The sequence below is a fragment of the Lepidochelys kempii genome, chromosome 8, assembly GCF_965140265.1.
Source record: "Lepidochelys kempii isolate rLepKem1 chromosome 8, rLepKem1.hap2, whole genome shotgun sequence".
NCBI lineage: Eukaryota > Metazoa > Chordata > Testudines > Cheloniidae > Lepidochelys > Lepidochelys kempii.
In genome coordinates, this window is record NC_133263.1 from 89,758,046 (window position 1) to 89,785,780 (window position 27,735).

Sequence of the window (27,735 nt, forward strand, 5' to 3'; positions counted from 1 at the left end):
GCAGAGGTCTCCAAAATATATGATCTCCTAGGAGCCTTACCTAGAATTCTTATGTCCAGTCCACACCTTCAGTGAACTTTCATTGAGGTAAACAGGAACTTTGTGCGGGGGGGGGGAGGGGTCTCTGTCTTGCCAAGAGATTGCGACACTAACTTATGCTCCAGTAGACATGCAGCTAACTGATAAAATATGGATTCAGGCACCATCCTATCTGAATGGACACTTAACACACTCTTGTGGTAGAAACTATATGTAGTCATACATAATATGAAGAAGCGGAGTCTCATGGTTAAGGTATAGGAGAAGGAGTCAGTCCATCTGGACTCTGTTCCTGATTCTGACACAGAGTATGTGTGTGACACTGGATGACTCAGTTAACTTCTCTGTACCTCAGTTTCCTCATCTGTAAAACAGGGCTGATGCGCCCCTCCTTCATGTAGAGTTCAGAGGCTTCATTAGGCACTGGTGAGATGCTATACATTGGCCAATAATATTTATGCAGACACATTACTCCCAGGCTTAGTACGTGAATAGTGTTTTCAGGAAAAACAATGAGGAGTCCTTGTGGCACTTTAGAGACTAGCAAATTTATTTGGGCATAAGCTTTCGTGGGCTAAAACTTACTTCATCAGATGCATGGAAAATTTTAACTTTTGGAAATTGTCACTGGAAAATAGGTCCTTTTTGGATCCAATCTAGTACCAAATTATAAGGGCTAGGTAGGATCTGGTGATCTGAATCCTTGTTCCCCTCTCCCTGAAATTCAAAACTATTTGAATTGGCTGTTCCTGTTTCACCCATCTCTAGTAAAAGGCAAATGCAGAGGTGAGAAATGTTTCAGATTTGCCTTTGAACATTGAGACATTTGACTCATGCATTAAACATTTGTTTTCCCATGTCAGATGAAACCAGGAGTGCTACTGTAGCAAAGTATAAAACAAACAGGGATCTCAAAGCCTTGTTGATGTTTATTGGAGCAGATCAAATACCTCAAAAATATTTACAAACATTTAAGCCATGAAGTCACTTTGGTGACTATTCAAGGCCCTTCTTATTAGTTTTACACAAATATCTGTATCTGATCTTGGGTTAGCAAGAATATTCAGCGAAAGAAAGAATCACAAACACATTTGCAATTGTACTCTCTCAAATACTTGCACCAGAAGTGTTCATGTAGCCATCCTGAAAGTATTTTGTGGGTTTGAGAGTGAGTCAGTCAGGGAGCAGATCCATTCCCATGTGACTTATGGTGTTTGCGCTAGGAGGTTGTTCCCTTAAGCCTTTCTTGGAAAGTAGTTCACAAGTAATCTACAGCCAGAAATGTTTGTCTAAACTATCTGACAAATAATTTTGAACAAGTTTGTAAAAATCTACGTCTGAACAAGAATGAGTCATGAAAAGAGCAAAAGGCGAGTTTAATCAAAAATCACATGCTGAATAGTTGGCCCAGCTCTACTAAGAATCTTTAAAACAATTCATCTGAATCTGAAACTCTTCTAATTCTCTTTCCCTATGGGCCTCCTTGAGCCTTGTCCCAATTGTTATCTGCCCTCAGACAGTACCCATCATTAGGTCTTATCTTCACTATGGAAGGCTCTACCATATGCAGAACTATCCCCTTGACATAGCTTCCTTCCTCATTTCCTACTAAAAAAAATTCCTCAGCATTCTTATATCCAAGGTTTTGTAGTGTGACTAGTGTTGGCCCCATAATTATTATGGTCTTCCTTCCCAACCCTTTCTTTCCTTGTTTTGATATTAAACCTCATTAACTGGGTTTGCTTGTCTGAATTTTGAAGGGTTGTAGTCATTGTATTTTAATCTTGTTAAAACTTTGGAGAGGAAGTATGGAACGCTGGTCTAAGTACAGGATTTAGTATTAGAAAATAGGCATTTTTGTTCTACACACTGTGACTTCTTGGCCACGTCACTTAACCTCTTTGTGCCTGTTCACACTTCTGAAAAATGTATATCTTAAAGCACCACTAACTAACCAGCTAGATTTGTGAAGGGTGAGAATTTTAGAAGCACTCACCGTTGGCCTAATTGTGTTCCCATTAAAGTCAGTGGGAGTTTTACCATTGATTTTAACAGGAGCAGAATCAGGTCAATGTGGAGTTCAACTTACTCAGCTATTTGCCTCAATATTGTGCAGCAGTGAGTCACAAAGATTAATTAGCCATTTTGTGTATAAGTAATCTCTATAGCTGCATGTTGCATTATAGGATTTTTCAGTTGTGCCTAGAAGAGCAACATCAACAACGCAAGAGTTTAGGAATCCGTTTTTGCTTAGAAGTATAACTTTGCAGTGCTTAAATTTCTTTTTAAAATGGGATCATTCTCAATGAAACAGTGCAACTAGCTAAAATAAAGATTAAAAACATCAGACTGCCTTTTAGAAATAACGGCAAATAAGTTACCACTGGATAATTGCAATTCCTGCTGCTGTAATGTTCAGTTTAGGGCACAAAAATAATTGAAACAGAGTTTTGGTTCAGTTAAGAGAAAATTATTTAAATATAAATAAAACCCAATTTTTTTTTATTTAAAAAAGTTTTTTAAAGAAAAGCTTAAAAACCAAGAACCTAATAGATTTCCTTTAGGGTATATTTGAGATCCCTGAGCATATTTGTTCAAATGTCATTTGACACAATCAACTGCGTGTCCAAAAATCCTCATGACCTGATTTTCAGAGGTGTTAGGAACCTTCAGCTCTCATTAGCTTTAATACTCAGTACCTGTGAAGAGAAATCAAGCCATCTGCTCCCCACTAGCTATGATGAAATCAAGGAGAAAAACTCAGTGTATAAAATGTTTTAATGAAAATTTAGAGAAATGTAACATGGCATTCACCATATTGCATCAGATTACTATTCCATCACATTTTATATCCTACCACCCTGGCGGTTGCCAATGGCTGATATTAACCCACATTGCACCTAGCCTATCATTATTTGTATGATGAGGTGGTACTGAGAGGCCTCAACTGAGATCAGTGCCTTATAGTGCTAGGCACTATAAAATCCACAGTAAGAGACATGCCATGCCCCCAAAGACTTACAGTCAAAACAGACAAGGAGTCAAAGGGAAAATAGAAGCATAAAGAGTTGAAGTGACTTGCCTAAGGTTGCACAGCAGGTCAGTGGCAGAGCTGATAACACAACCCAGGTCTCCTGACTCCCAATCTGGTGTCCTACCCACTGAACCACAAGTCTGCAATAACTATGTGAAGCTGTACATGAGGAGGCGAAGAGAGGGTCCTTCTTTCCCCCTTCATTTCATCAGCTTCATTGCCTCATTCACTTAGCTGACCTTGCAGAACTGTCCCCAATGTTATTGATGGTACCTGATAATATCCAGTAGGCCAAAAATGATTAAATGTGGGTCAAAAAGTCTAATAGCAACTGTCCCAAGAAGCACATTTCCTTTACCTCCAAAGAAAGGCACGGAGCAGGGAAGAGGCAATAACATGACTAGGAGCATTAGAAAAAAAAGAAAAGTAGTAACCAGCAACGGCAATGAATTCACTAGCTGTGTTACAAATGTACCTATACACACCTACCAGGCTGCATCTTTCTTAGTAAAAATTCCTTTTCCTCTACTTTGTCTTTCTTCTGACACTTTCTTCCTCCCCCTTGTTGTTCCATCTCTCTTTCCACTCTCTCCCTTTTGCTTCATACAGGGAAGGAACACATGTGAAGAAGCTGTTTATATTCCTCATATTAAACTCCCAGGGGTGCGGAAGGAGCAAGTTCTTAGAGCCACTGACGCTCCCTCCAGCATGCAGGCCACATTTGAAGGGGCATCTTCAGATCAACTTAGGCTCCATGTTTAGGTTGTGTGAAATCAAGGTTTTGAAAAATCTAAAGGTCAAAAGCTTCCATTGCTTTTTAAAAAACCCTATTTCAGTGAAATGTTTTTTTTTTCATTTAGTTGGTTTTAAATGTTTCCCTGCAGGGTGTACAAAACCCCCTTTGCTGCAGTGCCATAGAAAAGGAAAATCAAAGCAAAACGAACTTGTCTATTTTCATTTTCCAACCTGAGTGAAATGCAAAGGAAACAATCTACATTCCCAGTAAAAAGAGCAAAGCAAAACTTTAAAATTCCTTTGTAAACAGTTCTGTTTTCACAGGCTGAGGTGCTAATCCTGGGGGATTATTTGTGAAGGTGGATCCCTGTGCCTACATGAAGCCTCATTGATTTCAGTAAAACAACGAGGAATCCAGTGGCACCTTAATGACTAACAGATTTATTTGGGCATAAGCTTTTGTGGGTAAAAAACCCACTTTTTCCTCAAGAAGTGGGATTTTTTACCCATAAAAGCTTATGCCCAAATAAATCTGTTAGTCTTTAAGGTGCCACCAGACTCCTTGTTGTTTTTGTGGATACAGACTAACACGGCTACCCCCTGATACTTGATTTCAGTGAGGCTCTGTGCAGGTGCCTGGGTCCTCCTGAGAGGGGATCAGCTTACAGGACTGTGGGGCCTTAGATGCTAATGCAAGTAAGAAAATGCCATAGATTTCCCTCAATATGATTTCTAAACTGACAGTTTTCCTTGAACAAGTCCACAAGTGAAGTCTGGCCCATGAGCTGTAGTTGACTGTAACTGAGCCAAACATTTAAAGATTTGCCATCTGTAGTAACTCACCCTATCACTGTTTTCTTCATGAAAGTTTCTCTGCTCCCTTGTAGGATCCCATCCTGTTATTATTATATATCCCTAGTGCTTACTGAGGCAGTGCCCAGGGCCCCCTTGTGCAACCTGCTGTACAAACGCAGAACAAAGATAGTCCCTACCCCAAATCTGCAGCACTCCTAAACATGCCATGCATCTGCTCTAGTGGATGGAATTCGGAGGTTCAAAATTGTCACTCATCTCTCCACTGTCTCCAAAGTGGTTATTCACCTGTACAGCCCATGCTGCTGTTTAGGTTGTGCCCTCTCCCAATCTGTTGCCATCAAAATACAGAGTAGCGTGTAGCTATGAAAGAACAACTCGTGCAAATCCAATGAAGAAACATTTTTGCTCATTGGAATGGGAACAACTTTTGGCATCGCAAGAGGAACCCTCAGGATTTGTAAATTCACTGGTGCAGGGACCCCGGGCCTGAGTCACAGTCACAAAGAGGGTATGCCTTCACTGCAAATTACGGTGTAATTGTAGGGCAGGTAGGCCCACTTGTGCTTGTTTTAGTCTAGCTAGCACAGGTAACCATAGTAGTGAAGTTGCAGTACCATGGATCCCAGCATGAGTCAGCAATCCAAATACATAGCCAGAGTTCTCAGTGAACTGGTATTGGAGTAGGCAGTAGTCCGCTCTGAAGCCCACTCTGCCTCATTCGCACTATCACGGTTACCAGTGCTAGCTAGATTAAAGCTAATACAGGTATGCCTACCTGCACTGCAATCATACCTTCATTTGCAGTGCAGATGTACTCTGAGGCCCCTTTATCCCCCTGTGGTAGTGTAAGGGGCATTCAGATGGGTGCAAATGTCATTTGTGCACACTTAGAGGCCCCTCTACACTGGGCAAGTGGAGTACAGAGACCTTAGTGTAAATGAAAATCAGGACCCACGTCATCCTCTGTTTTGTTCACCACTGAGCTCACTGTTGGTGTTTAAATGATTCTTTTGTGGATTACAAAGATTTGGAGTCTGCCCTGTGATGTGTCTTGGCTTGCATTCCTGAGATGTATTTTGATGTTGTACAACAAAAAGATCATCAAGAACATTTAAATGAAAGCAGGCTTTGTCCAGCAGAAGGGATTTGCTTCTCACAGAGATGTGAAGTCACATCTGCCTTCTGCACCTGGTTAAGTGAATCAGCAAAAATTTTGTTGAGCCACAGGATTTGACTTTGCCTCTCCCTGAAAGTGTGACTAATAGTGGTGAAGAACAGGGCTGAGGAAAAGGCTTGAATCTCTCAGAAAATCCAGTTCTCCAGATAAACACACTTCAGGTTCTTTGCTACCAGTTGGGATAAGAAACATTTAATTTACAATCACTCAGATCAATCCTGAAAGTTAACTTTGAGGGGTCTAGTTTGCACAACTCTAGCTGAGACAGTCTTTAAATGATCATGAACATAGAGTTTGCAATCTAAGGCCTCAATCATGCAAATATTTATGCACATGCTTAATTTTTCTACTACAAGAAAACCCATGGGATTAGGGTGTAAAAAAGATGGTCTCCTGCCCTATATACCAAATTACCTGATTTATTATATGCTTTAAAAGTGACCTTGCCTTAAAATTTCAGCAACATTAGTTACCATCATCTGAGGGGTCTCTTTTCTGATAAGGTCATGTGACCCTGTCTTAGCTAATAGCAAAACAGGGACCAGCTGTAGGTTTTCAGACCTTCCATTTAAACAAACATATTTGGCCTCAAACAGTTCCCTCCCACCTCTGTGTCCCTTCATCTCCAGGATGTTGCTAAATCTCCAGCACATGTTCAAGGAATCACAGCCACATACACATATTAACAGGGAGGCCAAGAGTCAAAGCACAACTCTCCTGGACTAGAGTTAGAGGGTAAGATCACTTAGGGAATTCCCTCTGTTGCAGCTTGTTGTTGCTAGAGTCAGATGAACTTTACCCAGAAGTGGGGTAATACTCTGCCATTAAAATCTTAACATTCACCTCCTCAGGCCCTGCAGTAATTTAAATGAAAAAATGTTGTGGTACTCAGTGTGGAGTGGTGAATGAGTTGTTAATGGTGCCTACTGTAGGGGACATATTTTTAAGGTTCCCACAGCTCCAAGAATGGTAACTGTGGACATTCTGAATTAAAGTTAATGAAATTTCTATTTTAAAAAATAATTTCTACCTATATTATTGGCACACCTCCAGGGTTCCTTACGGGGCAGGATGGTCTGCTTACGCCATTGGATTGGGACTCAGGAATAGGGCTGTCTGGAAAAAAAATGTATTGTGCAAAATGTTTCTAAAACAGAAAAAAAATTATCTAAATTTTCCACAGAAAAACATTTTTGGCAGAAATTCAAATAATAATAATAAAAAAAACATTCAGCCAAAAGTTTTTTTGATTTCTGGGCATTCTGTTTTTTTGATTGAAAAAAAATCCCATGGATTGCAGACATTATTTTAACCAAAACCTCAATTTCTAATTGAAAACCAGTTTCAGGAGATCTGGGTCTAATTCCTAACTTTGCCACAGCCTTCCTGTATGACCTTATGCAACTCCCTTAATCTCTGTGTATCTGTGCCCCAACTACAACACAGGAAGTGCATCTCCTCTCCCACCCTTTGTATTTTTTTGTCTATGAAGTTTGCAAGCTCTTCAGGACAGGGACTATGTCTCACTATGAGTATGTACAGAGCCTAGCACAATGAGGCTCCAGTGTCTGCTGAGGCCTTAACATGCTATTGTAATATAAATAATTAGAGTTTATAAAGTAATATTTATGGGTATTTTCATGTAAGTGGCTTTACACAGCTGCTTATGCATCAATACCAAGGTGTATCAGTATCTCATTACATCTGATTTTTAAAGCGAATGGAAATTATGGCACCCTATTTATCTGGTAGTGTTACAATTGTGGTTTATAGAATATATTGTGCATGTTTATAGAGGTTTATTCTCCTCTCTGTGCCTTAGCGTTAACAGGTGTGTGACACACAACGAAGAATAGATTCTCACAATACCTTAGTATCAGTTAATACATTTCTGAATGCTTCCAAAGCATATTGGCTCAAGATCAGTAATCACTTTCCAGATTCTCTATTCATTAGTCATGTTGATATTATGTCCTTATCTACAGTACACAGGCTCTAACACTGATAATTGAAATGTAAACAGACCTACAGTGACCTATACAGAATCCTGAGTGTGTATTAGATATTAGATTGAAAGCACTGTCATTTATTTATATCCTCTGAAAGTGTAGGATTGGTTTGTTTAATGTTGATCCAAAAATCCCCTTTACAGGGCATTTCAAAGCTACACTCTCTCCACCATCAAAGTATACGGACTTTGACAACCGTTTCCTGTTATGTTGCTCATCCAAGTAGAAGCAGTTTTAGAAAATTTTTATAAAAAAAATACACCACTCTGTCAAAGAGATTGGAGTGGGGGTGGGAATAAAAACATACAGCAGGAAACAGAACAGGTTTGGGGCCTATGCTATATGGCTACATCCAGGATTAATCTGCACCAGGGTAAAGCCATACGTGAAACAAATTCGTTCAGTCAGCAATTGAATGTTTGAGCTTACACTACCAACGACATGCAGTAAAAAACAGTACTAAAGGGCAAAATTTGATTCCTCCTTAAAAGACAGAGCTCAAAAATACTGCATGTATCAGCTGTTAACATTTCTGGGGCTACAAACAAGCAGGGTCTGTCACAGCTGACTAAATATAGCACAGCCTGTGTTGTCTTAATGCTGTGTGTACCATCTAAATTACTTGATTTTTTTTCCCCTTGAATGATGCTGTGACTCAGAGAAAACCCTCAGTTTAGAGGATGTTAGAAGATGGAGGCCCTAATCCAAATTCAATATCTGAATACAGGGTTCAATTTTCTAGTGCTGCAGGCCTTTTTCATTCCCACAGTATCCAAAATATGGACAGCAATATAGGGCAAGAATATATCAGGAAGTAAAACATTTCATGTTTTAAAGCCTGAGGAACGTAGAAACACTACAGTACGAAATATGTACCTTCGAAATGGTATTTAATTCACAGCCTCAGAAACATACCTGACATTCTGTGATTATTTGTTTCTGCCTTCACCTCTCAGAGCAGTTTTGTTTGCATCTGTCTTAATAAGGTCAAAGCAAACTACATTTAACTGAAAGTGATAAAGTCTTTTCTGAACTGAAATATAATTTTCAAAATTTTCTAGCTATTAAGGTCAGTTCGACCATATGTCCTGAAAATATATATGCCTGTATTTCTTTATATTAAATATTTTATTCTTAAACATATACCTGGTTAATCTTTCCCTCAGAAGCCGAGATGCACTCGGCTGCTAATCACACCATGCAGTTATTATTTTAACCTGGAAACATCACATTATTTTTCTCTATTGAAGGTAATATGCTCAGATGATGACATAATATTAAATATACATTTAGGTAGTCAAACAAAGCTCTAATGGTCTATATATAATTAGCTAGGTATGTGAAAAAGGGGATGTTTTTTCAGTTATTCAAATGCTAAATATTCAGCTATGCACTTGCTAAATTCAGCATCTTAACTTGCCATCAAATGGTAATATGTGATATATTGAAATCAGAAGCAGATGTCGATGCAAAATCTTTCCCTCAGCATATTATATAACTGCATTTTTTTTTAACTAGGATCTTTGCATCAAAGATGCAGGATGCATTTTTAAAATGGTTACTCAGGAGAATATACTGTAAACGGTCCCACTTATTTAATTATGCAACATCTCATTTTTCATCTATTGTACGCAATTCCCTTTATGTTCTTTTCTTACCTTTATTTTCAGATTCTTTCATTCTCCTCTTCCTCCTCTTGCTGCAGATCAGCAGGAAGCCCAGCTGATTTGCGAAATGCTGACTTTTGATTTGTCATTCACGGCCAGTCATAGGTCATGGAGGGTATGTCCATCAAGCCAGGGCACTGATGTGTGATAATTGTATGCAACTGTGTATGGTATTGGGTTATAGTTAGAATTATACAGAATCAGGAAAGAATGAGTATGTAAGCAGACATAACACATTTTCTAAAACGTGGCATGGAGTAGGATCTGGAGTAAAAGGATTTTCCCTTAATTCAATTCTGAGTCAAGTTTCATTTAAAAAAAAAATCTAAATCCTTTGGAAAAAATCAGTGATAAAGGAGCATGTAGGCAAAACAGCATCCAAAAGGTGTTCTTTGAGGAGAACCTTGAAATCAGAAGGCATCTAGTCAACAAGTGAGATGGATTAGAAATACAGATATATTCGTTTCTCTGTTTTGTCATTCCCCTGGGGAATACACTTGTGTCTACAGATCATAACAATTCTAATCCCTTCTTGCCTTAAACAATCAGTGTAAATCCAAAAAAATATTATGGAGTAAAGGAGAGTATATTGTGGTGGACTTGAAGCATGACCCATGTTTTGTGGATCTATAAATGCCCTAGCTAATTATTAGTATAACTTGGTTACTATTCATCCCATCATCCTGATCACAGTGCACCTATGGCTGCAGCAGGATTACGAGCTATGCATTCTGTTTCTTCTAAGCATGATGTTTTCAAACTAGTTCCAGTGATAGTTTTACCTATCCTTAAAGGTGCTTGTTTGGCCCTTATTACCACAGTATCTGAGCAGCTCACATCTTTAATGTATTTATCCCCCCTCACCAACACCCTTGGGAGATAAGGAAGTGCTATTATCCCCATTGTACAGAACTGAGGCAGAGACACTAAGGCACTTGCACAATGGCACACAGAAAGTCTCTGATAGAGAAGAGAGCTGAATCAAGCTCTCCCAGGCTAGTACCCTGACCACTGAATAATCTTGCCCTCATTCTGCCATCACAACACTGTCCGACTCAGAGCATGAGGAAGCCATCTGTAAAATAAATGTATTTTCATCGCAATTTTCTGCCCCACTAACAATTCATCCAGGTTACAAAGTCAGTGAGGGGGGGAGCACTTCAAGGTGCGTCGTAGCAGTGCTTATCCAGGTAGCGTTCCTGAAAGCAGCAGCAGTGGAATCCACAAGTCATGGAACAGCCCACAATCTATGGAACAGAAGCCTCAAAAAACCTGCGTTTTCCCCAGTCCCTTGTGGTGACAACCAGCTTTAGTTAAATAGCATATGGGTAACAAATACATTTTGTAGGACTCTGACTAAGATTAACCTAGAAGTATCACTGGGAAGCACTCTTCAAAATAAAACTTTAGAAGACTCTTATTCAGTTTTGATAATAGATTTTTTCTTTTTTTAAGATTCATTTCATAGTTATTTTTTTAAATGTCTGTTTATCTATACTGGTACCTAAGGCTTTGTGATTGTCACTCCAACTTGCAACTGTACAGTGGCAGAGTATATAAAATCTGGACCACCTGCTCCAAAAGTACAACCACTCTTGCTTGCACCATGGGGAATCTTCTTTACCTTTTGGCAGTATCAGGCCTATGACACACAGCTGAGAAATTTGGAGTCCATCCATTACAGGATACACATACACCAGCCAGATTATGATTCATAAGAACAAAGTCCCAGTATATTTGCCAGGGTTAGATAGGGAATGTACATCATTATATGTGGGGGGTTTTCAGATATAGCCCATCAGTATTTATACAGGACCTGAAAAACCAGAGTTTCAGAAGACCTCATCTCCCATTTAGGCACCAAAGTCAGGGGTCAAATTTTCACATTGGATACTGAGCTATGTTGAAAATCAGGCCTGAAGTGTATGAGTGGGAGCTTCTGGGTACTAAAATCTTTTGAAAATCTGGTCCCAATTGTGAGTACTTAAGCACCTGAAAATCTACCCCTGTGTGTTCCTGGGGCCATAAATAATTACAAATGTAGTGAATCACACTCCCAGCCCTAAGGAGCTTTCTTAATCCAAGATTATCTACAGATCAATAAGGTGGGTGAGATATCTTCTATTGGACCAACTTCTTCTGGAGAAAGAAACACAGAACTCCTCTTCCGCTCTGTGTAAACTCGCAAGTTGGCTCTTCAACAGAAATTGGTCCAATAAAAGATATTACCTCACCCACCTGGGATCAACACAGCTATGACAACTCTGCAAACAACAGAGTAGAGCGGGATGTAAAAGAAGGGGCACTTGCTGGAGAAGTAGGAGCTTGTTCCAAGCATAGGGCAGCCATACTGAAGGTGGGAAGCTGAGAGCACATGTGAAGGAAACAAAGGCTGTGCGTCTACACTAATCTTTTGCAGGGGAAGTCTCACCAGCACTGGTGGGAGCACTTGAATGGTCAGAGCTCTGCCTTTTTTACCATCATGTCGTCTAGACCTGCTCTGAACAGGGCGAGATGACACCATGGTAACACCACCAGCGTCCTCTCTTCACTAACTCTCCCACAGACAGTAAGGAAGTCCTGGGACACTTCCCCAGATAATCTAGCATAGGCAAGACCAGAGAAAGCAGCAAGGGGAAAGGACTGAGAGGGACATAGAGAGGGAAAGTGCGAAGGATCCTGGCATTGGCTGGGGTAGGGAAATGATGCTACCGAGCATTTTTCCTACTGTACATTTCTTAGTCTGCTCCAGGCCGCTACAAAAGTACTTTGGGTTATTTCTGAAGATGAGGCCCTTGAAGTGCTCTAAGGCCCAGCCAGAGGTTACCTGACTCTTTGTCCTAAGGCTGGGAGTCTACACTAAGAAGTCAATGTAGTTGTATAGTTGTTTGTCCTCCTGGCACAGCCCAGCTTCACAGAGCTCTCCTCCTTGACCCGCCTGTTGAAAGGCCATTGTACACAGGAGATTGCTTTTAAATATTAGACACTTTGAATATTCTGATAAAAATAAACCCAAGCACCTCATGCTCCAGGATGAATCAGATACTGCAACAGGGACCTTTGCAATTCCTATGCTTATTTTTCACTGTTCATCAAAAGTTTAACTCAGGCCCACTACAGGTTTCAATGTACATTAAGAACAATTTCAGGCATGTTCTTCAACAAATAGCCCAGAGTGATACAAATGGCATTAAATTGTTCTCTCTTTGTTTTCTTTGCTCCTACACAATGTACTCAGTTCCCAGTGAAACTTTGGACAGAGCACCACAGACACAAGTCACATCTCCCGCTTTTGCCAAACCTTCTGTTAAATACTGACTCACTGTCCTCGTGAATCAGGCTAGTGAACTGAAGCTTTCCCTCCAGCTCCTAGCTGCAGAAATGAAAGTGAAGTTTCCTTTCAATTTATATCATTACATGTGCAAAGGAAAACGGGCTAGAAACTTTGTCTGTAACTGGAATCTCCTGTATATCTCCAGTTCTCCCAAATCTGAGAAGACCTCATGGGGCCCAAAGACCCAGCTCTGAGAAACATCATAGCCAAAAGGAACAATGAACTAAGTAGAATACAAGCAGCAAGCTAAATTAGTAAATATTTGGTTTTCATGCAGCTTGATTGTACACATGGAATTCACAGGGGAGGGAAGCTGAACCACGGTATTCCACAAACAGCAAGGACTTGTACAAATCTGGTTCGACTGAACAAACAAAAGACACTATTTTAAGCAATCTTGGTGAGTAAGAGAGTGCTAAGCACCAGGAAGGGAGCAGATGTATATTGAAATATCAGGCTGTTGCTCCTGAAATTAAGTCACCTAGGTGAATTTCAGAAGTTCTGAGCACCAGCAATTCCCATTGATGTCAATGGAGAATGTGGATGCTAAGCACCTCTGGAAAAAAAAAAAAATCAGAACCTCTGACGAAATGCCCTGTGGTAATGCCTGCTGGCCAGAGAAGAGCCCTAGACCCAGGGCATGTTTTATACATTAAATGGAATAGAAGGTAACATGGTAGGAATTGGGGGACAGGTTTTAAATAAGGCAAAAATGTAACCCAGAACTTGTACTATCTAGGCTTGGAATTTAATGACCACACCAATGAGAACTGATTGAACACAGACAGCCTTGCTGAAGGGGATAGGTGAAGAAAGCGTTTGGGTGAGTGTTTGTTCCTGTAAGGAAATGGGCATTCACAAACAAATGGAAAAGTAAAAAATTTGTAACCAGATTCTTTTGTACAGGCTTTTTAAACTCAAGATGCCTCCTCATATTACTACCCTCATTTAAAAAAAAATCCATAACCATGCACTGCTCTTGCTCACTCGGTCATTGGGGAAAAATAATTAAGCAACCAGAGACACAATAACCCCAGGAGCAGAAGGATGTATTACTATTACAGAGGCAGAGGAAGGAGTTACCCAAAAAGCAAGTTCTTCGTTTGCTGACATTACCTTCCCAAAGTAGCCCCTGTAAACTCATCCTGCCAAAAGCATGAATACATCTCTGCACTGATCCAGGTGTTACCATCTCCAAACTGCCAAGCTAAGATCCTTAAATCCCCAGTGAAAAATTAAAAATAAAAAGTGCCCATGTAGAGAAGTTTGAAGGACAGGGGCCGTAGATTGCAAGATCCCAGAGGCAGGGACTGTCTCCTTCTGCACACACAGGAGCAAGTACATAGCTGGTGCTCACCAAAGAGTGTGATCTTAGTGCCAGGTCTTGCCACAAATTAAACACCACATAAGACAGGTAGAAGCAGGGAAAAAAATTTATTTACATATCTCAAATGGCAATATAGCTGTAGTGATTCTCCAGGGACGAGACCACCCAAGAATAAACTCGCTGTTACATTTCCAGCCATCAGCAAACATACAAATACCAAATGGTTCCCAAGGAGAGAGGACAGACAGAGGAAACCTCCTCCTTCCAACCCTCACTTTGGTTTATTACAGAACTGTCACCACTTTATTTAAAAAAAAAACAACAAAAAACAAAAAACCACGCATAAGATTCACAGTAAAGTACCAAAGTCAGGGGATGAAGTGGGGAATTGTGTTGTGTTCTGACGGGAAGATTCAGACTGTAGGAGAAAGCTGAAGTAAAACAACTAACACAGGTAGGTTGTGTGACCCAAGTGCAGTGGGATAGTATGCAGTTCAAATTGAAATGTTTATCTCAGCAATGATTGGATCCATCCTTTAAAAACACAGTACAAGTATCTATAGATAATTTGCACACCAATATTTAATGAGTGCATGCCCTGTAAAACTAGACCTGTTCCTCTCCTAAAAAAAAGTGGATTTATTTAGGACCTAAAACCTCTAACAAGCCCCCCCATAGCAATTCTAAGGTAAATATACACACATGCATTCCATCCCTTTAACTACACTCCAAACACCCCACCCCTTTGCACACAACACAGACAACTAAAAAGGTAGAGCTGGACTCTGGGATGGGAGGGATCATCATAAATTGTTGGATTTGACACAGATTGCCAGGTTGTACCTAGTTTCAAGTGAGTTTTGGGGTTCCTACCGCAATTCAGGGTCTCCTGAATTCTGCTTTGCACTAAAGAACAGGTGCGGCAGCCATTTTACAAACTCAAAATTAAAAACCTAGTGCTGAAATGACAGTGCAACCATGTGTAGTGTATTGGTGTTAGTATACTTCCTGAAGTCAATCACTACCACTCCAACCCACAGCATCATTAATAAACCCTGAGGAATGCACATGCTGTGAGTGCCAACCCTTTGAAATAAACACCACTTCATACTTATACAGTGCTTTATGTCGATCCACCAATGTCCTGCTGTGGTATGTAAATATAGTATTATCCCCAAGGTGATCAGGTGTCAAATTGATGTAAAGAATTTACAACTCTTTAAAAAATTGACATTAAAAAAGTTTGTAGATGCCACAAAGAATAGAGATTGCTATTTTCATAGATTCACAGATTCCAAGACCAGAAGGGACCATTGTGATCGTCTAGTCTGACCTCCTGTATAACACAGGCCACAGAACTTCACCCAAATAATTCCCAGACTATATATTTAAGAAAAACATCCAATCTAGATTTTAAAACTGCCAGCGGTGGAGATAGTATCAGTGAATTTAAAATCTAAGAACATTAAGAGGGGATGTGGTAACAGTTTTGAAGTACATAAAAGGTTGTTACAAGGAGGAGGGAGAAAAATTATTCTTCTTAACCTTTGAGGATAGGACAAGAAGCAGCAATTAAATTGCAGCAAGGGAAGTTTAGGTTGGACATTAGGAAAAACTTCCTGTCAGGGTGCTTAAGCACTGGACTAAATTGCCTTGGGAGATTGTGGAATCTCCATCATTGGAGATTTTTAAGAGCAGGTTATACAAACACCTGTCAGGGATGGTCTAGATAATACTTAGTCCTGCCATGTATGCAGGGGACTAGACTAGATGACCTCTCAAGGTCCCTTCTAGTCCTATGATCAATGCACAAAGTTCTCTCATTCAAAAAAACCTGGACATTCAACAATTATCTTCTAAATATGGTAACTTTAAGGGAAACCTAACAATTAAAAAAAAAAAGTTTGCAGAAGAAAGGCCACCAAGAATGGAGTTTGCAGCTACTGCAGGGGAACAGGGCATGGATGCGCCTCCAACAGGTAGTTTTGTCACTTCTTCAGCAGAATGTTACACACACGTAGTCCAATGCACTGAGCACAGGATTACAGCCCCATGTTCAGAGTCAGCAAGTGACCTCTGGCCAGTCACATACCTCCATTTGCAAAATAGGGGCAGCATTCACTGCCTGGGGACTGACTAATGTTTATAAAGCACAATATGAAATATTATACATGCATGTAAAAATGGCTAAGGCTACTAATGGACAGAGAGAGAGGCATAATAAAGTGAAAGGTGTTCTAGCTACAGTTCAAAGGTGCATGTCTCCATCCATCCAGGAATTGTTGTGGCTCTAGCATGTCCAAATGTTGTTCTAAGCCATTCATCTTACATAACTGGAAGAATAAATTTCCCTAAGGGGAAAGATGCAGCATAGGATGCCCAAAAGAGCCTCTTGTCTGATGAAATACGACAGCCTGAAAAACAATGGGAACAGCAGCATTTGCACTTTCATAGGTTTTGATAAAGATAAGGAGAATGGTCTCAAGGAAGACTCTTAACTGTGTTGAAATGTGTTCAATACAGAGAGACAAAAAGCAAATAAAATAATGGATACAAATGAAAACCCCAAATGTCACTGTTCAAATATATCCCCCTGAACGGCACTGGAGGGTAGGACAGTAAAGGCAGTGAAATGAGACCCTGGATTTGAATGGTTTCAGAGTAACAGCAGTGTTAGTCTGTATTCGCAAAAAGAAAAGGAGGACTTGTGGCACCTTAGAGGCTAACCAATTTATTTTGAGCATAAGCTTTCGTGAGCTACAGCTCACTTCATCGGATGCATACTGTGGAAAGCGTAGAAGATCTTTTATACACACAAAGCATGAAAAAATACCTCCCCCCACCCCACTCTCCTGCTGGCAATAGCTTATCTAAAGTTTGGGGACAATGTATACCTTCAGATCAGCGGCACTGCTATGGGTACCCGCATGGCCCCACAGTATGCCAACATTTTTATGGTTGACTTAGAATAACGCTTCCTCAGCTCTCGTCCCCTAATGTCCCTACTCTACTTGCGCTATATTGATGACATCTTCATCATCTGGACCCATGGAAAAGAAGCCCTTGAGGAATTCCACCATGATTTCAACAATTTCCATCCCACCATCATCCTCAGCCTGGTCCAGCCCACACAAGAGATCCACTTCCTGGACACTACAGTGCTAATAAACGATGGTCACATAAACACCACCCTATACCGGAAACCTACTGACTGTTATTCCTGCTTACATGCCTCCAGCTTTCACCCTGACCACACCACACGATCCATCGTCTACAGCCAAGCTCTGCGATACAACCGCATTTGCTCCAACCCCTCAGACAGAGACAAACACCTACAAGATCTCTATCAAGCATTCTTACAACTACAATACCCACCTGCGGAAGTGAAGAAACAGATTAATAGAGCCAGAAGAGTTCCCAGAAGTCACCTACTACAGGACAGGCATAACAAAGAAAATAACAGAACGCCACTAGCTGTCACCTTCAGCCCCCAACTAAAACCCCTCCAACACATTATTAAGGATCTACAACCTATCCTGAAGGATGACCCAACACTCTCACAAATCCTGGGAGACAGGCCAGTCCTTGCCTACAGACAGCCCCGCAACCTGAAGCAAATACTCACCAGCAACCACATACCACACAACAGAACCACTAACCCAGGAACCTATCCTTGCAACAAAGCCCGTTGCCAACTGTGCCCACATATCTATTCAGGGGACACCATCACAGGGCCTAATAACATCAGCCACACTATCAGAGGCTCGTTCACCTGCACATCCACCAATGTGATATATGCCATCATGTGCCAGCAATGCCCCTCTGCCATGTACATTGGTCAAACTGGACAGTCTCTACGTAAAAGAATAAATGGACATAAATCAGATGTCAAGAATTATAACATTCATAAACCAGTCGGAGAACACTTCAATCTCTCTGGTCACACGATTACAGACATGAAAGTTGCAATTCTTCAACAAAAAAACTTCAAATCCAGACTCCAGCAAGAAACTGTTGAATTGGAATTCATTTGCAAATTGGATACAATTAACTTAGGCTTGAATAGAGACTGGGAGTGGCTAAGTCATTATGCAAGGTAACCTATTTCCCCTTGTTTTTTCCTAACCCCCCCCCCACCCCCGACGTTCTTGTTAAACCCTGAATTTGTGCTGGAAATGGCCCACCTTGATTATCATACACATTGTAAGGAGAGTGGTCACTTTAGATAAGCTATTACCAGCAGGAGAGTGGGGTGGGGGGAGGTATTTTTTCATGCTTTGTGTGTATAAAAGATCTTCTACACTTTCCACAGTATGTATCCGATAAAGTGAGCTGTAGCTCACGAAAGCTTATGCTCAAATAAATTGGTTAGTCTCTAAGGTGCCACAAGTACTCCTTTGGATTTGAATGCTTGCTTAAAATGGAGGAGATTACACAGCATTTCCAACAGGAGTTTAACACCTATTGGCAAACAGAAAAATATTCTCAAATGCATCCCTTCCCACACACTTATTTTTCCACCAGTGTTTTCCTCCGACTGTACAGTTGCATCAGTTTAGCAACTTTGATAAAGTTTATTTCAGATATTAGGAATTTTTAGTCAGGTCACATTTATTCTCTTCGCCACCTCCTACAGCAGCTGCTTTTCAAGGGCTCCATCCATAAATCTCGCAGACCCAGCATTCCCTCCATCACACTTCTCAGTAGCATGTGGGAATGTTAGTGCTCAGAAGACTCCTGCCCTAGCACCTTCCCTTCTGGCGGTCCTCATCCCAGAGAGAGGACACTCATGGCAACAAACAGGGACTACTACGGCATATGCGATTCCTAACATGGCTAGGAGTCCAGCAGTGGTCTGTCTCATGCAGTGAGTGGAGCACACCAGCATTAAAAGTCAGATGTGCACACAAGCAACTCCCACTGTCCCTATATTAGCATATTTTAAAATAATTTAAATACCCTTTAGCTAACCCCTCTGTGAAAGAAGAGGTTTTCCAGGAGCCTCATTTGTTTCTTCAAGCAGCAGTTTTACTTTCAAATAACCCCTTTTGTTGCTAACATATATTAAGAATTTGAGCCATTTCTTTTGTTCAGAGTACAGTCCTGTTAGTGGAAAGAACCAACCATTAGAAGTATGTTTTAACTAGATGGATGGTAGATCCCTTCAAGGACCTCCCCACCCATACAGTTAACACAGATCTCCCATGTGCTCTGCGGCTGCTCCCTGTCCTCCCACACCATGAGAGAACCTGGTTAGCCCTGTAATTCAGTTCTGCTCCGCTCGAATCAGTGGGAAGTCTCCCATTGAGAGCAGACCTTAGAACTCCTTAGTGCCTCCTTTAGACCATTACTTTCAGTGGAAGGCAACTAGGGGAGAATGGATAGGCAGCTGAGAACCAGGCCTCCCAACCCGGCAGATCCATAACTGGTGCTACATCTCCCATTCTTGGCCCCGCCCCCAAAACCCTATGGATTGATATGCACCCTGGTGCATAACATGGGTTCCCAGGCAGGGTTGCACACATGTCTTCATGTCCTCTAGGTTGTTCCCTCCACGCACCTCAAAACCCTGCCCCATACACAAGTGGAGAGATCAGTTCAGGCCATTAGGGTTTTTCCACTCAGCCTTTTCATACCACATCAGTGCAGTTCTGCTTTGTCTCACTTAGAAAGGGATAGTAATGACATTTCGAAAGCTGTCTGATCCCAGTCCAAAGCCATGCATTCCAACTAGGAAGGCACTGACCGCACCACATTGCACAGTGGTTCTAAAATCAAAATAGGGTCCAACTTCCTACTTATACTACTGTGAATGCAACAGTCACAGTCCCCAGTAAGAGATCGTACTGTGCAATACTGCTCGGTATCATCATGGCTAACACGCAAATGGTCACAGGATGCCAGCCTGTCTGATGGGCTAGTGATGACAATGGCCGACTGGCTGCAATACTCTGGGACTGCCAGAGTGTGCCTTCTACTGCCAGGAGCAGGAGGGGGCCACGATTTATAGAGAAGAAAATGGAATCCAGGATAAGGCTGGTGGAAATCTAGTGCACTGCTGGGCCAATGTCATGTGAGTGGTACGAAAGAAGGGAGGATGCGAACATACCGATAACTCATGTCTTCCCATCACAAAAGAATGCCAAGACAAAAATTAGCATCTTCCTGGCTGGGAAAAAGCATTAATGTACGATGACAAAAAAAAAATTAAGTAAAGATGACTTCTACTCAAACAAATCTCCCCAGGCCTCAGAAAGCCAAAGTAAGTTCCACCTAAGAATCCTCCCCCTACAAACTTATAGCCACTCTTCAGGAGTGTATTTTCAAGATCCAAAAGCAGGAATGACGACATTTCAGCAGCAGACACTTGCCCTGCTTGTTAACCGTTGTAATTAATCAAGTTGTCTATTGCAGAGGTTCTCAAACTGTGGCCCGCGAACTCCATTCAGGTGGTCTGCGGATAGTTCCCTAAGGTACACGCCTGGGCGGACGCACACGAGAGACTGATGGGCCAGCCACCTAATTAGTGGAGCCGCGCAGGCATGGCTCCAGTGGCGTAGCTAGGTGGAGCGAACAGAGGCACCGGACATAAACGAAAAGGTGCCGCCCACTTGTACTCACCAGACGGCGCTCCGGGTCCTCGGTGGCACTGAAGGCCCTCGCTGCTGAAATGCCGCCGAGGACCTGGAGCAAATGAAGGCCCCTGCCGAGCCGGAGCACGTGAAGGCCCCCGCTGTCAAAGACCTGGAGCAGCGGCGGGTGAGTAAAAATTAAAAAAGTCACCACTTGTGCTCAGAGGGGGAGCAGCCGCTCCCCCCACTCCCCTCCTGGCTACGCTACTGCGTGGCTCCACTAATTAGGTGCCTGAACCCTGGAGAAGACGCACATGTAAGGAGAGGTGGTGGCCCTGGGGGGAATAGGGAGTAGGTGGGAGGGGGCAATGGGGTAAGAAGAAGGGGTGGGCGGAATTTGTGACGTGCAAGGCTGTTGTGGCCAGAGAAAGAGGCAACTTTCCCCAGGTCCAGGGCTGCGGCTGCTGGGGAGAGGCAGTCCTCCTTCCCAGCCTCAGCTCGGGGGCTGCCACAGCGGAGAAGAGAGGCCTGCCACGGTGAAGAAGAGAGGGAGTGACCCCCCTCCTTCCCAGCCCATCTCGGGGGCTGCCACAGCGGGGGGCGGGGGTGGGAAGGTAAGACTACTGATATTAAAATATGAGTTGTGTGCTTTTATTTGTAGAATAAAAAATGTTAATTATTAAGTTTTTTTTTTAATATAGTGCTTTTATCCGAAGCACTTTACAATAGGTAGCTAACGGTACAAAAAACATTTGGAAAGATCATTAAGTGGTCCGCTGAGACACCTCAGCAATTTTCAAATGGTCCGCGGGGAAAAAAGTTTGAAAACCACTGATCTATTGTAATATGGAGGTAGCCCTTCTAGTTGGTTACTGTGGACTGTAGCAAGCTATGCAACTGAAACAGCTTGGTATAAAGTTCTCTAAAAGCTATTCTGTAAAATTCAGCTTATTTCTCAAAAATACACAATCTTGGTTTTTCTTAAATAGCTTATAAAATAAGGCAACTTAAGGAGACATGGCCTTACGAGGTAAATCACACCCCCCGTTAATTAGGTACTGTAAGTATTAAAGATCAAGTCAAACAAATTTACAGTAATTCCAGTTTAGAAAAGCCACCACTACATCTAGCTTCATGACTCAACACATGAAAATAGGAACAAAGGAAACTGAGGAAGAGATTTCATACACCTTAAAAGGTGTTTGTTTACAACAATTCATTCACATGTAACATTGTCAATCCAGGAACACTTATATTTCCTCCCCACAAGAATCACTAGTAGTTAGTTCACAGTGTTTCAGATCACTGCAGCTGTAGCTGTAAACTGGAAATTAATGTCTACAGAGGACCAAAAAAAAAAAAAAATTACAGTAAAGCTTTCCCATTCCATTAGCTGTAACCAGAAACTAAAAATCTGAACAGGGAAAAAAGCCTATGTAAAACTCGAGACACCTCTAGAAAAATGCAGTGTTTTGTTCAGTGCTTGGAAATGTTTATGGCAAGTGTTTTTAGATGAGCTGCATGCTTAACTGTACATAACCTCAAGCACAAGACTAGACTGAGCATAAAACAACAGAAACAAGGTGGCGGGTGAAGGATTGTCTTTTAGTGGACCAACTTTCAATAAAAGATATTACCTCACCCACCTTGTCTCTCTAATCTCCTGAGACCAACACAGCTGCAACAACAATGTGTACAGAAAGTACCAGTCAGTTTTGCCTGACCATCAAGGAATGTACAAGAACAATTGCTTTTGATTCACAAAGTGCTTAAATACCACCAACTGGTTGCGACTCTTGCCATCCAACACATGTGCATAACTCACAGATGTCAATGAGAAGTGTGTCTGTGTAAGACCTGAAGGACCAGACCCTAAAGTGTTCCATTATTATGAGAAAAAGTAATCCCCTGCAAAAGGTATTTCCCCCCAGAATGGTCCCTGTATACCGAGAGAAGAAAGAACCTCAATTAGAAGGCAGAATAGATAGATACAATGAACTTTTTCCAGATAAAATTACAAAAAACACATGAGAATAAATCTTTGGGATAAACTAATACACTATGCCCATATCTTGTAGTGTTAAAGCTATAAACAACCAAAGCACAAACTAGTGCAACTCATTTCTCATGGACAAACTTAGGCTTACTCAGTTTCCTGGTCTATTGGTTGGCATGCATCATACCACTTAGTGAAAACTAGATCATATAGCAGCATTTATTTTTATTTTTTTGGAGGACAGCACAAAAATGTATTTAACCCCCAGGACTTTTTTTTCCTTCTATGTTTATTAATACTGGAAATGTTGTGTTCACATTTGAGCTTTGCAATGTAAATATTTTCCATGTTACTCACTGATTCCCCATGGGGTCAAAGTCTGCATTTAGGGTTTTTATTTCTCAGAGGAAATAAAGAAGTTGCCATGTAGAGCTAGCTCAAGGCAAAGGGTGTTGTGGAGCAATGGAGCAGCACATTGCATATGTACATGGATTCAGGGAGGGAACCATGATAGGTTAGATATACTCTAAGTCTGTCTAAGTCTGAATCATTGGTTAGGGTTCCCGGATCACATCAGCAATACTTTGTAGCATGAAAACTAGAATTTATTCCAGCAGACTTCATCTTTTACAGAAAGGGTTCTTTTCCACCCTGACGCTGGCTGTAACTGCATTTCCAGAACTGTAAACTCCAGTAAAGCCAAGAAGTTGTTCCAGACATTGTACTATCCTCTAACTGGGCACAGCACCAATACGGCACAGAGAAACAAAATGAACAACCATATTAAATTCTTGATCCTTTACACAAGATGGTTAATTAGCTTCTTTGGAATGGACAGGCCGGACCTTGCTGGAAACCAGAGTGTAAACATAAGGCCAGATTTTGTTGGTCTCTGTCCCAGAAAATGAGTGTAGGACACCTCTGCTCCTGAAAAATATAATTAAGATTAGAAATTAGTATAATTTGATTGACAATTCTGGAACACATTAGGACTATGCAGTGTCTATGATCAAGAACAGATGCCTTCACATGCAAAGGAGCATGACCAATGAAAATGAATGTAGCCTAAGCTCTTGAATAACCATTCTAGATTGCAGGTCAAGTTTTGGGTCAAATTTTTGGTAAGCTCTGTGTAATTTATAGTAGAAACAAAAAGCTGATTATGCTTAATGTTCATCTAATCTACTCATTGATTCTTCACTACTTAGGGTATGTCTACATTGCAGCTGGGAAGCGTAATTCCCAGCTCAGGTAGATGTACATGTGCTACAAATAGCAGTGTGGCTGCAGCGGGAAGGGTGGCAGCTTGGGCTACCTGCCCCAGGATGTCCCTAGGATCTTGGGCAGGGGTGTACTACATTTTATATACAAGAGACTTATCTAGTCTGTCCCTCTGCAGTGCAGGTTTGCTCATTACAGTATATTTCCTAGCGCATTACAATGGATGTGTCATCAGAAGAACAACTGCAAGGTAAAAGCCTTAGACTCAGACTTATCAAAGTATGCGCTGAACTTTAAATATTTTACAAGCTTCAGTGGGACAACTCACATGCTTAAGGTCCTGGGTGTCTTAGGGCCTCAGTCCCTTGTATTTCATGTCCCTTTCATTCCATATGACTATTTCAACTTTTAAAATGTTGCTGAATGCTGCATTGCTTTCAAATTTTCAGTCTCAATCACTAGATCATTAGCACAGAGCTGAAGGCAAGGCAAGGCAAGTATGACAAAACATGCCCCAAAATAATCACAGCATAGGCAAGAACATTAACACATTCTCTTAAGAGCCAGTCCTACAAATATTTAAGCATGTGAATAATCTTACTCATGTGATTAGACCTATTACATCAGGCTCCAAATGTGTACTGGTAAACAATAATAAAATGAAAAAATTACAGGGAAGGAAGCTGTAGCTGGTGAGTCACATTCAAAATTTTAGTGGGATAAGTTCTTCCAAACTTCTTGAGACTTTTTTTAGTACACTGTATACCAATGTCTGGTTTGCTAGTGTACATATAACTATGGAGGGTTGAGATAGTCCTTTCCACTTTCCCCCGTTGTTCATGAGATAAAACTGCATTTGAAGGCAGCTGGTGTGCTGAGAACACCGCGTAGCACACTGACACCATACCCATCTGTTGTCTCTCATCTTATACTTAGATTGTAAGCTCTTTGGGGCAATGGACCATCTTTGTTGTGTTTGTACAGCGCCTAGCACAAGGGGGTCTTGGCTCATGACTGGGGCTCCGAGGCACTATAACAATACAAATAATCCATGACTCTGTTTTAGCTCTTAAAGAAAGCTGGTGTGGTCTTTGTGCCTGGAACATGCTGCCACTCTCAGTAAGTAACTAACCTCCATTTATCTGGAGTCTTAAAACTGATTTTTTGCTACACTTTATGCACAGGTTTTCTTTTGTTGTGTCTCTAAACTTTTTCTTTCTCATTGTCCAGTGCTTGAGAGGCTCTACCTAAAGAAGTTAAAAGAATCAGAAATGTTAAATTTTAAAATCTTCCAGCTTCAATCAAATACACAGCATCCCTAAGAGACAGGTAGGGATCGTTCCATTTTACAGATGGCTCCATCTCTATCCTCCAATCAATAGATCACAATTCCTCTCAAACATCTGCTTACAGATACACAGCTATTGCAATCATGCGATTCCACCGGCACAATCTAAAGCTGACAGCTGGAGTGATCAAAGGAGAGGGGGGAAAAAGGGAGCTAGACAGAAAGCTCCTTTAAATAAATAAATAAATCTAGATTAAAAACCATACATACAATTCTTTTCTCTCAGAGACATGTGTAATAATTTGTATTCTTTATCATTTAGACTGCATCCAAAAATGTGTTAGCCACTTTCTAAGCACAACACTATGTACGCTGAAGGGTCAACTGTTCTTACGCAGCAGATTAAACATAAAACAGAGAAATGGTGAATTTCCCTATAATTAAATTTAACAGCAAAATTAGCCTCATCCTCTAAACTGAACCCAAGGCAGGCTCTGCTTTTGGCTGAAAAGAAAGAGAGCACAGAATCTAGCTAGCCAGCGGCAGCAGAGGAGAAAGAAAGGCAAAGGAATCACATCTCACTGCCGGAGTTCTGGCAGGAGAGAGATCACTTGATCATTGCCTGTTAAGTTCACTCCCTCTGGGGCACCTGGCATTGGCCACTGTCGGTAGACAGGATACTGGGCTGGACAGACCTTTCGTCTGACCCAGTATAGCCATTCTTATGTACTATAGGGCTTGAAACAGGCTCTGGCATAAGGTACAGCAGCCCTGGGGTTTGTCCTAATTTAAGGCAGCTTTTCCAGGGCTGCTCTGCAGCCAGGAAGCCCCATAGCACAGAGCAGAACAGGCAGACTCCTGCTCCTAGACTCACCCCTTCCACTACTGCTACACTGCTCCTGTCCTGGGAGAGTTCTTTGGTCCACTGCAGCCTTTACACCTCCCATATGCCACTCGAGTGGGGCCCTGAATCCAGCCCCAAAAGGTATAGCATATGGCTGCTGATTATGGCCAGGCCAAAAATCTTAACACATACGCAATTTTGCTTGGGAGAGGCCACATCAAGATATCCCTGAGCAAGCCAAGAACAGATTTGTGGAGATGAAAACTTAGCACTTATTTTTACAGGCAGGGTCTGTATTACTTGAGTGCGTTCAAACTCACTTATATAATTCTATTACTGGCTTTGCAGCTTCTTTGTATTTTCTTAGCCGAGCAGCAACAGCATCAGGTTTATCATCTTCCCGTTGAATTAATGGTTCACCCGTGATGTCATCGATCCCCTGTGTACAAGACAAACAATACATCATGAACACTGTGCCAGATTAAACCAGTGCCACACAGTGAGCCATGGGGGTTATATGGGTGTAACTGAGGATAGAATTTGGCCAGCTATAAAGAACTTGCATTCATGTCAGATGATATCACTGCAAGACACTTTACTTACTACAATATATATAGTAGATAAAAATCTGAGTTAAAGGGATAATTAACGTTGATCTATGACACTAGTACTAGTTACTGTAAGACACCTTGTATTCTCCCTTGATAACAATGGCATCTGTGTGCTAGCTTGCATAACTCCCAGGATAATCATTGTGCCATGACTGCACAATAAAACACTGTGGTATTCTGGACCACAGTAAATTATAGTAGGACATTTTCTTACCCCATGATTAAAATAAATCTCATTTTCCTAAATAAATATTGTCTGATTGGAAACTGCCTTGCACACAATCTTTCAGGTGCCCCCTTAAGGCCCCCGAGCATGAAAAACCTAACTAGTTTTCTAAAACTTATCTAGCAAGAAGAATTCAACTCCCATGCATTCAGTACTTATTAGAGTATAATAGGATTTCTCCCCTTAATATTTTTAAAAAGACGAATAAGGCATTCTCAAGTGGAGACATCTTTACTGATCTAGAAGTAGATTTAAATTTTCTCCAGCTAAATTAGTCTTTAATGTAGTAAATTCTCTTACATGTACATCAGGTGGGTTGAACTCCATATTATACACTCTTCCACTAGCTGGGTGAATCCAGCGAGCGCTTAGACGATCTTTTAGCGTCTCGAATGGGATGTTTAAATTGATCACTAGATCCAGGTCACAGATTCTGTCAAGTGCTTCAGCTTGCACCAGTGTCCTAGGAAAACCTGAACAGGGGATGGAGGGGAAAAGAAAGGAAAAACAAACAAACAAACTCATGTCATATGAACTAACAAAGGCAACTAATATTTATTGGATGGTGAAGAACAGTTTCACAATATCCGTGCTGGTGTTGAAAACCGCCAGTCCTCTGTTACAGCAAAAGCAATAAGTATCCGAGGCTTTGAATAGATGTACACTTAAAACAAATTAACACAAACACAAGAATTTACACTCCATGCCTTAGACAGGCCACTTTGTTGCATGCATAGTATCTATTAATTGCTGAATTCAAGTCGATACAAGGTATGTTCACCTTTAAAGCTTCATATGACCACCCTGTGTACCCAAGTTCTTAACTGTTGACTTGACTG

The 27,735-nt window shown here is 41.2% G+C and overlaps 2 protein-coding genes across 2 annotated transcripts in view; both read right to left on the bottom strand.

The window, feature by feature from the left end:
* DNAJC6 (DnaJ heat shock protein family (Hsp40) member C6) overlaps positions 1 to 9,611 on the bottom strand; it is a 90,679-nt gene extending 81,068 nt beyond the window's left edge. The window contains exon 1 of the mRNA XM_073357431.1: positions 9,469 to 9,611. The gene's annotated coding sequence lies outside the window, so the exon portion shown is untranslated. The remainder of the gene's footprint in view (positions 1 to 9,468) is intronic.
* Positions 9,612 to 21,536: 11,925 nt separating this feature from the next.
* Positions 21,537 to 27,735, bottom strand: part of AK4 (adenylate kinase 4) — a 47,493-nt gene continuing 41,294 nt past the window's right edge. The window contains exons 3-5 of the mRNA XM_073357432.1: positions 27,197 to 27,369; positions 26,380 to 26,498; positions 21,537 to 23,633 (exon numbers count right to left, since the gene is read on the bottom strand). Coding sequence (XP_073213533.1) covers positions 23,519 to 23,633; positions 26,380 to 26,498; positions 27,197 to 27,369 — 407 coding nt within the window. The 3' untranslated portion in view covers positions 21,537 to 23,518. The remainder of the gene's footprint in view (positions 23,634 to 26,379; positions 26,499 to 27,196; positions 27,370 to 27,735) is intronic.